Below are 13840 nucleotides of genomic sequence, written 5' to 3'. Positions count from 1 at the left end.
AGAACAATTGCCCTGTCTACGTTCCTCTGTTGAAGCCACCACTCCAAGGACCAGACCGAACACCCCTTCATCTTCCTGTGTTTTTGCTTGCTCAGCCACTTTCCAAATTACATTACAGCCGCATTGTCTATTCTTCAACTTTCCACTATGTTTCATCTGTGGATTGCCCATCCGGGCCATTTTAGCCCATGCAGTAATCCCTAGTTTGCGGCTACATTAAGAGCAGGGGGACAGATCCATATCATTATTTAGGCAGGGGTATCCAACTCACTATTCATTTTATCCTTTTAGGTCTTGTCTTCCATGCAATGTTTACTCACAAAATGCATGGTTCTGATGTACTTACAAGGATCTCATGGAGTAGTTTGTTTTCCGCTTTAAGGTATATTCCATTGCTGTCAGCCTTTACGGCAGTTTCGGAGCCGCCTCCTGCTGCTGGTGCTCACCTGTTCCGGCGTGGACGGGCGGCCCTCCCAATAGCAGGCTGCCAGTGCGTCTCCCTCCAGCAGCTCCCTATGATTTTATACACCGGGAACTGTTGACAGCGCAGGACACAAGAACTGCCAAATCCGTCCAACAGTCGAATTTGGCCTCTCAGACGAATAAGGGGTTGTCTGATACATTCCGACAAAATAACATTTGGAGTGGATCTGACTTTAATTGAATATACTCCTATGTGTCATCCGTTCTGGACATTCCCTTATCTGCCCAATATAATCCTACGTAGTGCAACTGAAATGGCTGCCTCTTCTGGAACTTTCATGGAAATAAGGAATTATCCTGCAATCGACCCTAAATGGCTTCCACACCCATTGCAGTATCTCCATGCTCTCTGTATTTCATGAAAAGCAAAACCATTTTTGTTTTAATTGTTTATGTACTCTTCAAGTCATTCTGGGGCCTGGTGAAGTGATAATGTAGCTTGTAGTATAGCACCAGCCAATAATCGCCTAACAGTCAAGTTACAGACTGGGGAGCAGATATATTAAACCTGTTAAAGTGGTGATAAAGTGAAGGGTTATAATGCACCAGACAATCTGCTGTCATTTAAAAATGACAGTTTAGGAGTTGATTGATCGCATTATCACCTTCCACTTTATCACTGCTTTATAACTTTACCAGACTTATTACATCTTTCCCTCTGTTTGAAAACTGGCAGTTAGGAGCCAATTGGTGTGTTATCATTGGATATTTTTTTACTTCACCAGGCAATATCTATATTGAGAATTAGACCTTGCGCTTTTATCCACAAGATATAGTACTGTAAATAGCATACCAAGCGCCTTGAGTCCTGTTGGAGAAAGTGCGCTATATAAATTATACTTACTTAAAATCGTATAGTTACTCTGATCCTATATCAGAATTCCTCGATCCATTTGAAAAACCCACATTTTCATAAAATTGTCACATAAAACCTTTATCCAGTGGTCTCTTCAATTGTTCATCAATATATAGAATACAGTACAATAGAATAACAAAACAATACAGGGTGGAGTAAAGTGTATGGGGGGGGGGGGGGGGGGGAGGGAGGAGTAAGGTGTAGAACTACTCAATATGGCTAGTAAAAGGAAGCCATAATTAGAGAATGGATGGAGCAGCATTAACAAGCTGTGGATGAGAGACTGGAACTAAAGTGCGCGGAGAAGGCGGGCCCTACCTTCATAGGTTACAATATTAGGGAACGGTCTGATCCAGGAGGATGATGCTGGAGGGGGGGGGGTGCAGTAAGTAAGTTATGAAGAGGGCTGCTGGATATTTTTTTTTGGTACTCTTTACCTAGCACGGCGCCCATCGTGGTCATCACAGGCATTGAATGCACTAAAAAATCGGGTGCGACGCGACCGACGCGATGCTCGCGATTTCCCATAGGGAACAATGTTAAATTTCTCAATTGACCCGATTTTACTGTTCAATGCCTCAATTGACACGATTTTTCCATAGGAAACAATGTTAAATGGCCCACAGAGGCCAAATACCCACCCTGAAGTTTGAAATGGCCCCCACAATTGTTAACGCCACCCCACGATCAACGTGAACCCGAAGCGTGGCGAGCGCAGCGGTACGCGTCCTACGACCTTTTCATACCCCCACTATCCACGTCGGCGTGGAGTTGAGAATAGAATAGTGTGGCGAGCCACCGAGCCCGAAGCGTGGCGAGCGCAGCGAGGATACCTGTGAAGCCCGCGAAGGGACGCGTTTACCTGTGAAGGTATCCGCGGGGCGCGCTGCGCTCGCCACGCTTCGGGCTCGGTGGCTCGCTACGCTCGCCACACTATTCCATTCTCAACTCCACGCCGACGTGGATAGTGGGGCTATGAAAAGGTCGTAGGCCGTGTACCGCCGCCCCTCGCGGGCTCGCTGTGCTCGCCACGCTTCGGGTTGACGTTGATCGTGGGGTGGCGTTACCAATTGTGGGGGCCATTTCACACTTCAGGGTGGCTATTTGGCCTCTGTGGGCCATTTAACATTGTTTCCTATGGAAAAATCGTGTCAATTGAGGCATTGAACAGTGAAATCGGGTCAATTGAGAAATTTAACATTGTTCCCTATGGGAAATCGCGTCGCACCCGATTTTTAGTGCATTCAATGGCCGCGATGCCCACGATTTTTTTACCTGCGATGCCCACGATCAAAATCGTGGGCGCCGTGCTAGGTAAAGAGTACCTTTTTTTTTTTTTTTGGGAACTTGAGTCTTTTAATGCTTATTTCAGGGTTTGAGTCTGTGGTTTACACTGCACCGCGATTCAGATTGAATCCATGTTCAACCCAGAACATTTGGTTGAACTCTCAAGTCACTGCCTGCAAGTCTAGGTTTTTTCACGCTCCCATGCAAAAACCGGGGTTATTAGGGCTGGCGTAAAAGGGGTTTTCTTTGGAATGTATGGTGAACTGCTCTTATCACAATTGTTGTACAGATTAGTCCTAAAGATGGGTGACTTGCTCTCTTATGCAATGGCAGCAAAGGAAGTTTCATCTTGTTCACAGGCTGTGATAATGTGGTCATCATCTGGAATGTGGGCACAGGCGAGGCTCTTATCAATTTAGAAGATATGCACAATGATATGATATACAGTGCCAGCTGGAACCGTAATGGCAGCCTCATCTGTACTACCTCCAAAGACAAGAGGCTGCGTGTAATTGACCCACGCAAGATGGAATTAGTAGCGGTATGTTTTTTTTTATTATTTTTCATTTTATTAACTCCCATTTGTGAAAGTACAGTACATCTAGTGGCAAATTGTGTTGGGATGGTGTTTTGATTCTTTCCTACTTTTAAATCTTTCAAAGCACAATGCTAATATGTGGTCTGTAGTCTTAGATATTTATTCAGTATAGCATTGGCTGGAAATTAAGGGGGTTATTCTAGTTCGCTCGCAAAGGCACAATCACTCTTATGGACAAAACCATGTGGACTGCAGGTGGGGCTGATGTAACATGTTCAGAGTTCAAACTAATTTCTATATTGCAGTGTAAAAATAAAGCAGCCAGTATTTACCCTGCACAGAAACAATAAAACACCCAAATGTAACATGCAGAGAGTTACATCAGCCCGTGCTGCAGTGCACATGGTTTTGTCCATAAGCGGGATTGTGCCTTTGCGAGTGAACTAGAATAACCCCCTTAGTGAAGAGATAAAGCACAGCTCCTCTGATTTGGTAGTTGTGAGAAGCTGCCAAATGAAACTATTCTGCATGAATATATCTTACATTATTTCCTATATAATCATACAATTACGGCCAAGAAGTAGGAGGAAGCAGAAGTCCAAGTTAAACAAAAATAGTAAAAGCAACATACTGTGTTTGTAGTGCGATCTGTAGAATGCTCGCATGTTTTGTCATGGGATTGGCAGTGTTATGTTTTTTTGTTTTTCTTTATTCAGGAGAAGGATAAAGCTCATGAAGGTGCCCGACCAATGAGAGCAATCTTTTTGTCTGATGGAAGCATCTTCACAACCGGGTTCAGTCGTATGAGTGAGCGCCAGTTAGCTCTGTGGAACCCGGTATGTTATGAACAATGACTTTACTATTGTACAATCCCATTTATATATATTTTGATTTGCAGAGGGGGGGAATCTACATAGTATCATTCTCAAGCTTATGCTGGGCATACACTCTACAATTCTTGCCCATCCGCCCTATATCAGCAAATGTGAGCGGGGCACCGGTCCAGTAACATCGATCATTCTGCCTGTCCCCCAGATCAATATTCTGTGTAATTTGTGCCACATAGTATATGTTCCCGTTTCTTTACATGTTTGGCTTCGCTAATGAGGATTAGGTCTAGGGACTAGTGGGAGGTTTAGGGTTAAGCACAAGAAGTGGATTAGGACTAGTGATACCACGGATAGAACTCACTGGAGCAGCAGTACAAGTTATGTCACCCGTAGACCACTGGACTTTTTTGTCAACATTTCATCTAATTTGAACATGTACAGATTCTGTTTGCAATTTTTCGCTGACTGATTACAGGTGAAATAAGGAAGGGTTACACTGTTACAAGATGTGAATTGGTCACCTGTGTGTTGAAATGTGTATTTCTAGTATAATGAACATTTAATGTAATGACAAAACCTTTTTTTTATGCGTGTATTTATAATTTGTTTTCCCTCCTGCCAGAAAAGTATGGATGAGCCTATTGCACTACATGAAATGGATACTAGCAATGGAGTCTTGCTACCTTTTTATGACCCAGACACTAATATCATTTACTTATGTGGAAAGGTGAGGTTTTCTGCATTTAACAGTGTAATGCTATAACTGCCCACAATAAACAATCACATATTCCCAACTTTACCATTTCATTATGGTAAGGTTTCTGCTTCCAGATAATATGGGTTGTAGCCGTGATAAACAAAAAAATGTCTGTTATGAGGAACATACAGTATGAGGTACACTCTATATAAATAACTCACCCGCTGCCTGTGTCTATGCAGCTAGCTCTGGGGAAAGATGCTCCTGATAAACTGCTGCTTTATTGTGGCCCACAGGGCACCTGCCTTTTTTTAGCACTATTAAGCAAGCTGCTTGTACACTGTAAGCTAGTGACCTAGTCTTTTTCCTCTACAATTTGAGTCCTTTGTACCAGTAATGTATATGAGCTTATTACTGAAACTTAGATGATGGTGTTTTCTCTTTACAGAGTATATGGTTATTAGGCTGGATACACACCTAAAGCTTTCTGTCCAATCTGGTGGGGATCAAAAATGTGGTAATGTATGGGAGCACGTGACAGTCAGCCATTTGCTACCAAACACTGAAAATGGACAAAAATGATCGTATGCATACATTTGTTAAATCAATTTGATTTACGCAAATTGTGTGAATGACTATTGTCTGTTTTCAAGTGTTCGGGAGCAAATGGTTGATGTAATTTGCTCCCATACAATACCAGGTTTTTTAGATTGGACCGATAAATCTTTTTGAGTGTAATTCACTTTAAGCCCCATACATGATAGACAAGATGGTAAGATATCTCTCAGAAGGGCCTTTCTAAGCAATATCTACTAGCTCACCTAGTGTGTACAGGCAATATTGTTAACCATTTACGTTTATTAATAGATGTGTGTAATTCTATGCTTCAAGTGTAATCAGAATTTCCAGCTATGCCAATGAGGCGTTTGCATCTAGTGATAAGCTCCAGTAAACAAGGGCGTTGGTTAAAATCTTGCCTGTTTTTGACCACAGTATCTTCACACACTGATTACCCATAGTTTGACTAAAGTGCACTATGTGAAACTGCCTCACAGCCCCCTCCTTGTCTGCACAGGTTTAAAGATTTTATCTATCTATATGTTGCTGTCTAGTAAAACATTACATTGTGTATGTTTATCAGATGACCGGTTTCCTGCATTTCTTTGTCATACATCTGCTCTCTCCTATCTACAGGGTTATGACACTGTTTCTGTGCTCAGTAGCTTTTCACCTAGAACAGGAATGTCCAAACTATGGCGCTCCAGCTGTTGTGAAACTACAAGTCCCATCATGTCTTGCCACAGTTTTGCTATGACAGAATTCTATGGCACGGCCATGCTAGGACGTGCAGTTTCACAACAGCTCGAGGGCCATAGTTTGGACAAGCCTGACCTAGAGGTTCTCCTTTCTCAATCCTTGGACTGTGTGCGTTGCCCCATGATAGACTCTCTCTCTCCCCCCTCACCACCACTACCCAGTAGCACTTCATTTTCGTGTTTTGATACCAACCGGAAAGTTGACTTTTTAAACTCCTAGGCTTTTTATGTCGAAGCTTTTCTGTGTTACAGTAGTTTTAATAACAAATGACTGTAACATGTGCAGACTGGCAGTCAGATGCTGGATGTAACGTTGGCTGTTCTTCCTCCTCAGGGTGACAGCAGTATTCGGTATTTTGAGATCACAGAAGAGTCCCCTTATGTGCACTACCTCAGTACATTCAGCAGCAAGGAACCGCAGAGAGGGATGGGTTACATGCCAAAGCGGGGACTGGATGTCAACAAGTGTGAGATTGCCAGGTATTGCAGAATTCTCTGATGTATATGTTATTGGTAGTATTTATGAAAGCACGTAGAGATAAGTCACTAATCAGCTAATCTTACCGGCGCTGCGAAAAATTATAACTGATATCGCTCCACGTTTTCATTCTCCCAATGCATTGATAAATACCCGGTTTATATTATAAAAAAAATGTATAGATCTTTAACCATAGTCAGCAATGTGTGGGGGTAATCCAATTATCCCCTATAAGCCACCAGTAGAGAAAAACATTGGTCACTGTTCCAGCTGTTTCAACAATGTTTCTTGGGCTATCCAGCTAGATTGCCCATTTTTCTCCCAAAGATTCACTTTTTCAGTGAACCCTTTGTCTCTTAGCAACAAACCAGGCTGCTTTCTGGGCAAATGCATCTTATTGGGGCTAATTGGATCGCCCGGGCAAGACTATTACCTGTGATCAATTGGAAGATGGGATGAGCACACCCTCCTATATGATTAGATTCAGTGGCAGGGGGCACCTGGAATAGCTGACTTGCTGCTCTAAGCAGAGGAGGTGAGCGGCATGTCAGCATGGTGGGGGGCTGGAAGAGCTGACACGCTGCTCACCACCTCTGCTGAGAGCCGCTGTCAGCTCTTCCAGCCACATACAGTTGCCCGATGCTATCATCGGTGGGGTGTGTGTGGTGGTGGTGGTGGGGGGGGGGGGGGTTAGAAGGGTGCACATTAAATCAATTTAAAGGTCAGAGCGGAGCTTTAAAAAAAAATGGGCGCGGAACCCTGATAAAAAAAATCTAGGGTTAATATTAAGGGTGTATCCAATCTCCCGCCGCTATTCTCGATTGGGGGAATAGCGGCAGGGCCCTATTCAATGCAGCCTTCCCCGACAGCATTGAACAGGGATCTAGGCAGAAAGTGCCTGAGTTTGCAAGCAAGTCAGGCACATTCTGCAGAGAACTGGGAATTGACAAGCTCCCGGCCGCAGCTCCACGATATATGTCCGCATCTCGCGGCCATGCCCCCTTTTCGGCACTTGGCAGATGGGACATTAAATCCCACCTGGCGAGTTGATGTAGAGCTGGCCGAGAACAGGACCAGGTCCGGCCAGTCATGATGCCAGATTATATACCCCTATAAGTGTTCATAAAATCTACGAGCCAGACTTAATGCTATTTGCATTAATAAATCTACTTCATCTTATATAGTAGTCTGGCAAGCTCCTAACGGGTAGTCCCTGATTTTGCAAATGTACTTGTGGCTCCTCTATAGATAGCATAGATAAATATTATATCTATATATTATGTTTCACAACATTATCTCCATAGAGCACTGTATAACAAATAAAAACATTTATTTATAGATCCATACAGTGTGTAAGAAAAATTAGTATTAAGTGATAAAGAAATAATCTTTAGTCGACAGGGCTTAGGTTGACATGAGCTTGCCATGCTTCGGGTATGGTGCCTCGCTGCACTCGGCACAATATTTTATTCACCTACTACGCTGCATGAAATACCGCCTGTTGGCTCAAAAACATGAAAAACTCATGCCAACCCTGTTGACTTTAGCCGTGTTGACATCCAGTGGTCAACCCAATGCATGTTGGGCTAAATAGGGTTCGCCTAGTGACCATATCCCAGAAAAGCAGGCCATGAAAGGCACAAGGCAACAGCTGCAGCAGGTAATGGACAGCAGGGCACTTAGCTTGCTTGTACTAATAAAACCGCAACCACATTATCTACGGTTCGGATTGTAATCCGTCCTCAGGATACATGAAGAATCATTTCTCTTCAGCCCAACTGCCAAAAGCAAGCGTTCATGAGTGTTTCATGTATGTAGATAATTTGAGGTTTAGAAACTGATAATGTTTCAGTGTCCATAACTAAATCAGTAAAAGGTATGAGAGAACAGCCGTGCATGTAATGGATGGTTTAGCGATCTCCGGTGAGGAATCAATGTGTGGAATTATTTATTAGGGGAGAGCCTGTTCTTGCCGCAGGAGCACTTACAGCTCTAATCTCTGTCCCAAAGGGAAGTGCCCTCAGATCACCTTTGGACAAACCCATTAATGTGCATGTCTGGTTCTTCTGACTTTCTGTAGATTGTAACAGTCTGGTACATGACCCCATAGCGTCCTAAGAAAGGTTTCCATTCTGAAGCCAACCTGTGTAATGCTGGGTGAATTTTATACTTCTAGTCACCTACCCCTAACATGCACTGTAATGACATTACCAATTTAGAGTATGTTCTGTGTTTCAGTTGTACTTCTGCCAGCCGTTCTGAGACCTTTTGTGGGATGTTACAGATTGCTACAGTCTGAAACTGATACTTGACCGCTCTGCAAATTCTCCACTCCTGTAAATCCTGCTTGTACTCTATTAGCGGTGTTAATTTTGTGCTTTTTATTATGTCATTCTGTTACAGATTTCCTTTCATTCAATCTGTATTATAGATTATTTAATTATTTATATCCTGTTATAGGATAGCATGCGACAGCACAGGTGCTTCATTAACATTCAGTGGATATCTATCGCCTGCCAGCATTATACAGAGGCTTGTCTTACATGGTTTTGTTCATGAATATCCCCCCAAAAAGTAATTACCTCTTCCCTCCCCCCATTTTTTTCCCACCTTTTGGAAGAGAACACCAATACTAAAATTTGATTTCATGCTTCAGTGGTAGGGCAGCTGTAATATGCCTAGACTCCTATAAATAATTGCTGATTTATGTTTACACTTCTAATATGATCACTTGAGTTTTTGTTTAAGAAATGCATATATAAAAGAGCGGGTTCCCTGTTGCTGAGGGTAAGGTTATATCTGGTTGATGTAGATTTTGGCTACCTGTGATTTGCAATATACCTGTAACTTTCTGTTGCCGAATGCATACTGTCTGATAGAAGCAGCTGTCTACTGGCAATTTTTTTTTATTTTTTGTAGTTTTAATATGGTCATGAAACCAACCACCTTGGTAACTTCTTATGTACCCATGCTTTTTATAAATAAGACTATCCGATCTTGTTTAAATAAGACTATCTGATCTTGTTTAATGTCTTTAAGCAGAAGTTCATTAGCATGGACTAATTTACAATTATTTTCTCTTTCCTTAGGTTCTACAAACTACATGAGAGGAAATGTGAGCCAATTATCATGACTGTGCCCAGGAAGGTGAGTAAAGGAGACCCATGCAGTTCTTCATACAGTTGCCAAGAAAGTAGCAATGCGTTAAAATGTGTGCACCCTGAGGGACCTAATCCCAGTATGCATTAGGACCCTGGGGTCTCCCTGCAGATGTTACCACCAATAATCCAGTTCATTGCTGGAACCAACGATACTGTGTAATCGGTGTTCAACCTGCAATAAGAAACTAATTGCACTTTTTGGTATTCCCCTAATAACCTATGTAGCAGACCAATACAGTCTAATAAGGCATTAAGTTATCCACACTATACACTGCTGGTGTTTGCATTTGTCCTCTCATGCTTGTAGAGTTGCAACATTTCCATAATGCCAATAATGTTCCACTTAGGTTTTGAAAACTCTGCTTAGGGGGGTATTCAGTGCTATTTTTTTCTTAAGATTTTCAGAATCAATACAAAAAGATGAGGTTCTGCGAATTTACGTCTTTTTCCACAGAAACGGCTGCTAATTTGAAAATTTAGCAGCCACTTTCATGAATACAGATCTGGCAGCCTCAAATCCCGCCAGTTTCCTTGGCAAAATGTCCGGGCTTGAGTAGTCAAATCCCCCTCATTTCCAAATCTATTTATTACGGAGTTTATGTACCGGACTGTGCATTATTATGCAAAACAGTTTATTCAACGTTAACTAAATCTAAGCACCATATTCAGTGCTTTGGATATTTTAAATTAAAATAAAAACATCCCATTGTATACAAATGATACCACACAACCCTTCCCAATAGCGGACCTCCTGCATCCATGTTATAGACCAGTAGATCTAGTATATTTAAATTGTTAAAAGCTGAATAGTTATGGGCTGCACTTTTTTATTTAAAATCTTTGTTTTATTCCTTAATGTATTAAGCTCTTGTTGAATATTTACCTCTGCATTTTATTGATAATGCTTTGGTGTAGGTCTTGATCAAAACTCTAGTTAGTACAATTCTATGTTTTAGGTTATGTTTCACATCCTCTCCTCTAAAGCAGCAGCTCTACAACCCCGGTAGGTGTGTGCTGGTTAAAGTCTTCTAAACTTTCTCATTTCATGGTCTTGTTTCAGTCTGATCTTTTCCAAGATGACCTGTATCCAGACACTTCTGGCCCAGATGCCCCTATTGAAGCTGAAGATTGGTTTGATGGCAAAAATGCAGACCCTATTTTGATATCATTGAAGCATGGGTACATGCCAAGTAAGAACCGGGACCTGAATGTGGTGAAGAAGAATATTTTGGGAAGTAAGCCAGCTGCACAAAAGAAGACTGATCAAGCCAGCACCCCTAAAAAGCCAACAGAGGCTTCTAATCCTGTGAGTAAATAGTGTGTTTGTTAAGGTAGCATAATATAAGTACAGGTTTGACTGGGTCTAATATTTAGGTGTACAACACATTGGGACACTGTCAGGAGGCTTTATTCAACTAGCGTTTGGGATTTTGTAATCAAAATCTAGCTAATATGGTGACCTCTTGGGATTTTGGGGGTCTTTGTTTTATACTACAGTATGGACCCAGACGTATCAAGTTTCAAAAAGTGATCAAATGGAGAGTGATAATAGCCAGCCAATCACTCCTTACTGCCATGTTACAGGCTGGGTTTGAAAAATGACAAGTGGGAGCTGATTGGCTGGTTGTTTATCACTATTCACTTTATCACATTTTGAAGCATGCTACATTTGGCCAAAAGAGCGTACTCTGCAGAATGTGGAGTAGTTTTTTCCCATCCTTGACTTCTTTTTATTGGCCGTTTACAGCCCAGTGATGGCAAGCTGGATGAGGTGATGAAGGAACTTCGTTCAATGAAATCCACCATCCAATCCCAGGGTGACCGAATCTCCAAATTAGAGGAACTAATCGCCAATCTCACCAACAATGATGAGTCTGAAGACTGAGCAAAGCAAAATCTTATCCGAGCTGGAGGTGCCCACTGCCAGATCACATTCCACCCGTCTCTATCCTCCGGGCCCAAGCATTGATCAGCATTCCAGCACAGACTGTAACCACCATTCCCTGTATAACACAGAGACATTCCACCTACCCCTTCCACCTGGTGCCTCCATTCAAGACCCACTTATCATTTCAGGAGTTTAGTTAGCTGCCAGTAACTTTAACTTCTGAAGTGTTACATGTTGATACCTAACCCTTCACGTGGACTTCATTCCAAAGGGGAAAGGATTTAAATGAAGCCTCTGATTAAAACAGACAAACTTCTTAATTAAAAAGCCAAGAATTTTACCCTCACCTTTCAAGTGTTACATGACAATATTTTTCTGTTTCGAAGATCAGTATAATTATCATTTTTTTTTTTTTTTTTTAATTTCTGGTTCTGATCGGATTTCTCTGGGCGTAGGGGGGGGGGGGTATATGGATGGACCAATGCCACTCTTATATTTTTTATTTTATTTTTTGCCAAAAAGACCTTGTTAAGATATTGGGACCATGCATCGTATAGTAATTTTTTTTTTTTTTTTAATGTAACGGAGGAAGCACTGTGTTACTGTCTGGAATCGCAAGAAATTTCCCATAAAAGCTTCATGAATTTTATATAAATCTTTTTGCTATTGTGTGCAGTAAAGTTTATTTTGCCCTCAGCGACTGAGTAAGCAGCTGGAAAAAAAAAAAAGTTTTAAAAAGGGTTCCTTTAAATTTTGTGGCGGAGGGCGGAAATCATATTTAATGCATTTTCATATTCCAGCCCAAACCTGAAATTTTGGAGTTTATTTGCTTTAAAATATATTGTGTATCGAACCCTGTCTTTACTATTTTCAGGGGGAATCTAAAATAGTACTAAAGAAGGCCCTAATATTCAACCCACGCTGTCTGAAAGACCTTTCACAAATTTGCTACTTCTTTAAATTGGGTCCCACACTTTGAAACAGCTGATGTGATTTGGATTCTGGCCACCTATCATTTCACATAAAGAAGATGTGAGAAAGCACCATGTATCTGCAGGCTAGAGCAGTAATGGCACAACATAGGATACAGACCTGCACAGCTCCATCTTCCCGTCCACTGTGCCTCCTTTATAATTAACCAGCTCTATGCATTCTTACACTGTAACAAACTCAATTGTCTTCAGAATCCAGATATAATACGCCACACTGGCCATATCTAAAGTAGAATTTGGGTAGATGTATAATGCTTTATCAGGTTAGTGTGTCTGTATATATAGTTTAACCCTTTCAGTGCCATCATTGCTGTGCGATGCTTAAAATATCCACTATAAATGCCAGCTTCTCAGAGACTTCTTTTTTTGGGGGTGCAATATTTAACTAAACTTCAATTAGCTTGGCTGTATTTGTATTTATGTATACAAAAGACAGACGCTGGCATTTTTAGGGGATGTTTTGAGCTATTTCACAGTAATTTTTTTACTCAGCTGGTTAAAGTTACACAAATGGACAGCATTTTGGTTTCAGAACCCTTTGCACTATTTTTGAGATCCAGTGTTGACTTCTCTCAATGGCCTAACAAATGCTGGAAAACACTAGAGAGAAAAAAACCTGTGACAAACTTCAGACAAATGAAATGTTGCAGAAGACCATGTACAGAACAATTCATTATCGTTCAAGGTGGCTAACTCCCAAGCGGTACTCTTATGGTGTCTTATTTTACAGCTCTTACATTTGCCTTTTTTATTATGCTTTTTTTGCTTCAAAAACTGATTCTCTTTAAATAGAAGTTGGATAATGCAGATTCTATTAAATTCACCTTAGATACCCTGAGCTTCTAATGTAGTTATGGATATGAAAGTGCTGCAACCATTTAGTTCTGAAGCATGTTAAGGCCAAATGCTTTTAGCTTGACTAGAATTATACTGTAACATAATTGGACATGGAAGGCATTGCAGCCTAATTATGAGATGATAGAGCTTGGAATAATTAAATAGTTTTTGTAGATAACATGGGATAAATGTGTGTGTTCGATCACCTGTAACTGCCCAATACGTGAGGTAGGTTTGACCTTTCTTGCAAGCCGAAGAAACTTCCAGATGTTAATACTACCCTTCTTAAAGCACAGTTGTCTCCCTTTACATTGATGTATGTAGAAGGCTTTTCTAAGCCTCCTTGGTTACCTTATTTTCAGAACTAATGGTAGGTACACAATGCCCAATTTTGTTCATCTTAATGGGGCAATCTACACTACGCGATTTGGGCCTGATTTCACCCGATTCTGGAGGATTGGGCCGAGAAATCCCGTG

At 41.4% G+C, this 13840-nt stretch overlaps 1 protein-coding gene across 2 annotated transcripts in view; it reads left to right on the top strand.

The window, feature by feature from the left end:
* Window positions 1-12203, top strand: part of CORO1C (coronin 1C) — a 78462-nt gene extending 66259 nt beyond the window's left edge. For both annotated transcript variants that reach the window (XM_083145848.1, XM_083145857.1), the window contains exons 5-11: window positions 2986-3167; window positions 3881-4000; window positions 4617-4721; window positions 6342-6487; window positions 9575-9632; window positions 10707-10952; window positions 11394-12203. In XM_083145848.1, the coding sequence (XP_083001974.1) occupies window positions 2986-3167; window positions 3881-4000; window positions 4617-4721; window positions 6342-6487; window positions 9575-9632; window positions 10707-10952; window positions 11394-11531 (995 nt within the window). In that variant the 3' untranslated portion in view covers window positions 11532-12203. The remainder of the gene's footprint in view (window positions 1-2985; window positions 3168-3880; window positions 4001-4616; window positions 4722-6341; window positions 6488-9574; window positions 9633-10706; window positions 10953-11393) is intronic.
* The last annotated feature ends 1637 nt before the right edge of the window (window positions 12204-13840 follow it).

This window comes from Crinia signifera, chromosome 1 (genome assembly GCF_055691185.1).
Source record: "Crinia signifera chromosome 1, ASM5569118v1, whole genome shotgun sequence".
Classification (NCBI taxonomy): Eukaryota; Metazoa; Chordata; class Amphibia; order Anura; family Myobatrachidae; genus Crinia; species Crinia signifera.
The sequence above is the reverse complement of the archived record's forward strand: the minus strand, read 5'-3'. Positions and strand labels throughout refer to the sequence as shown.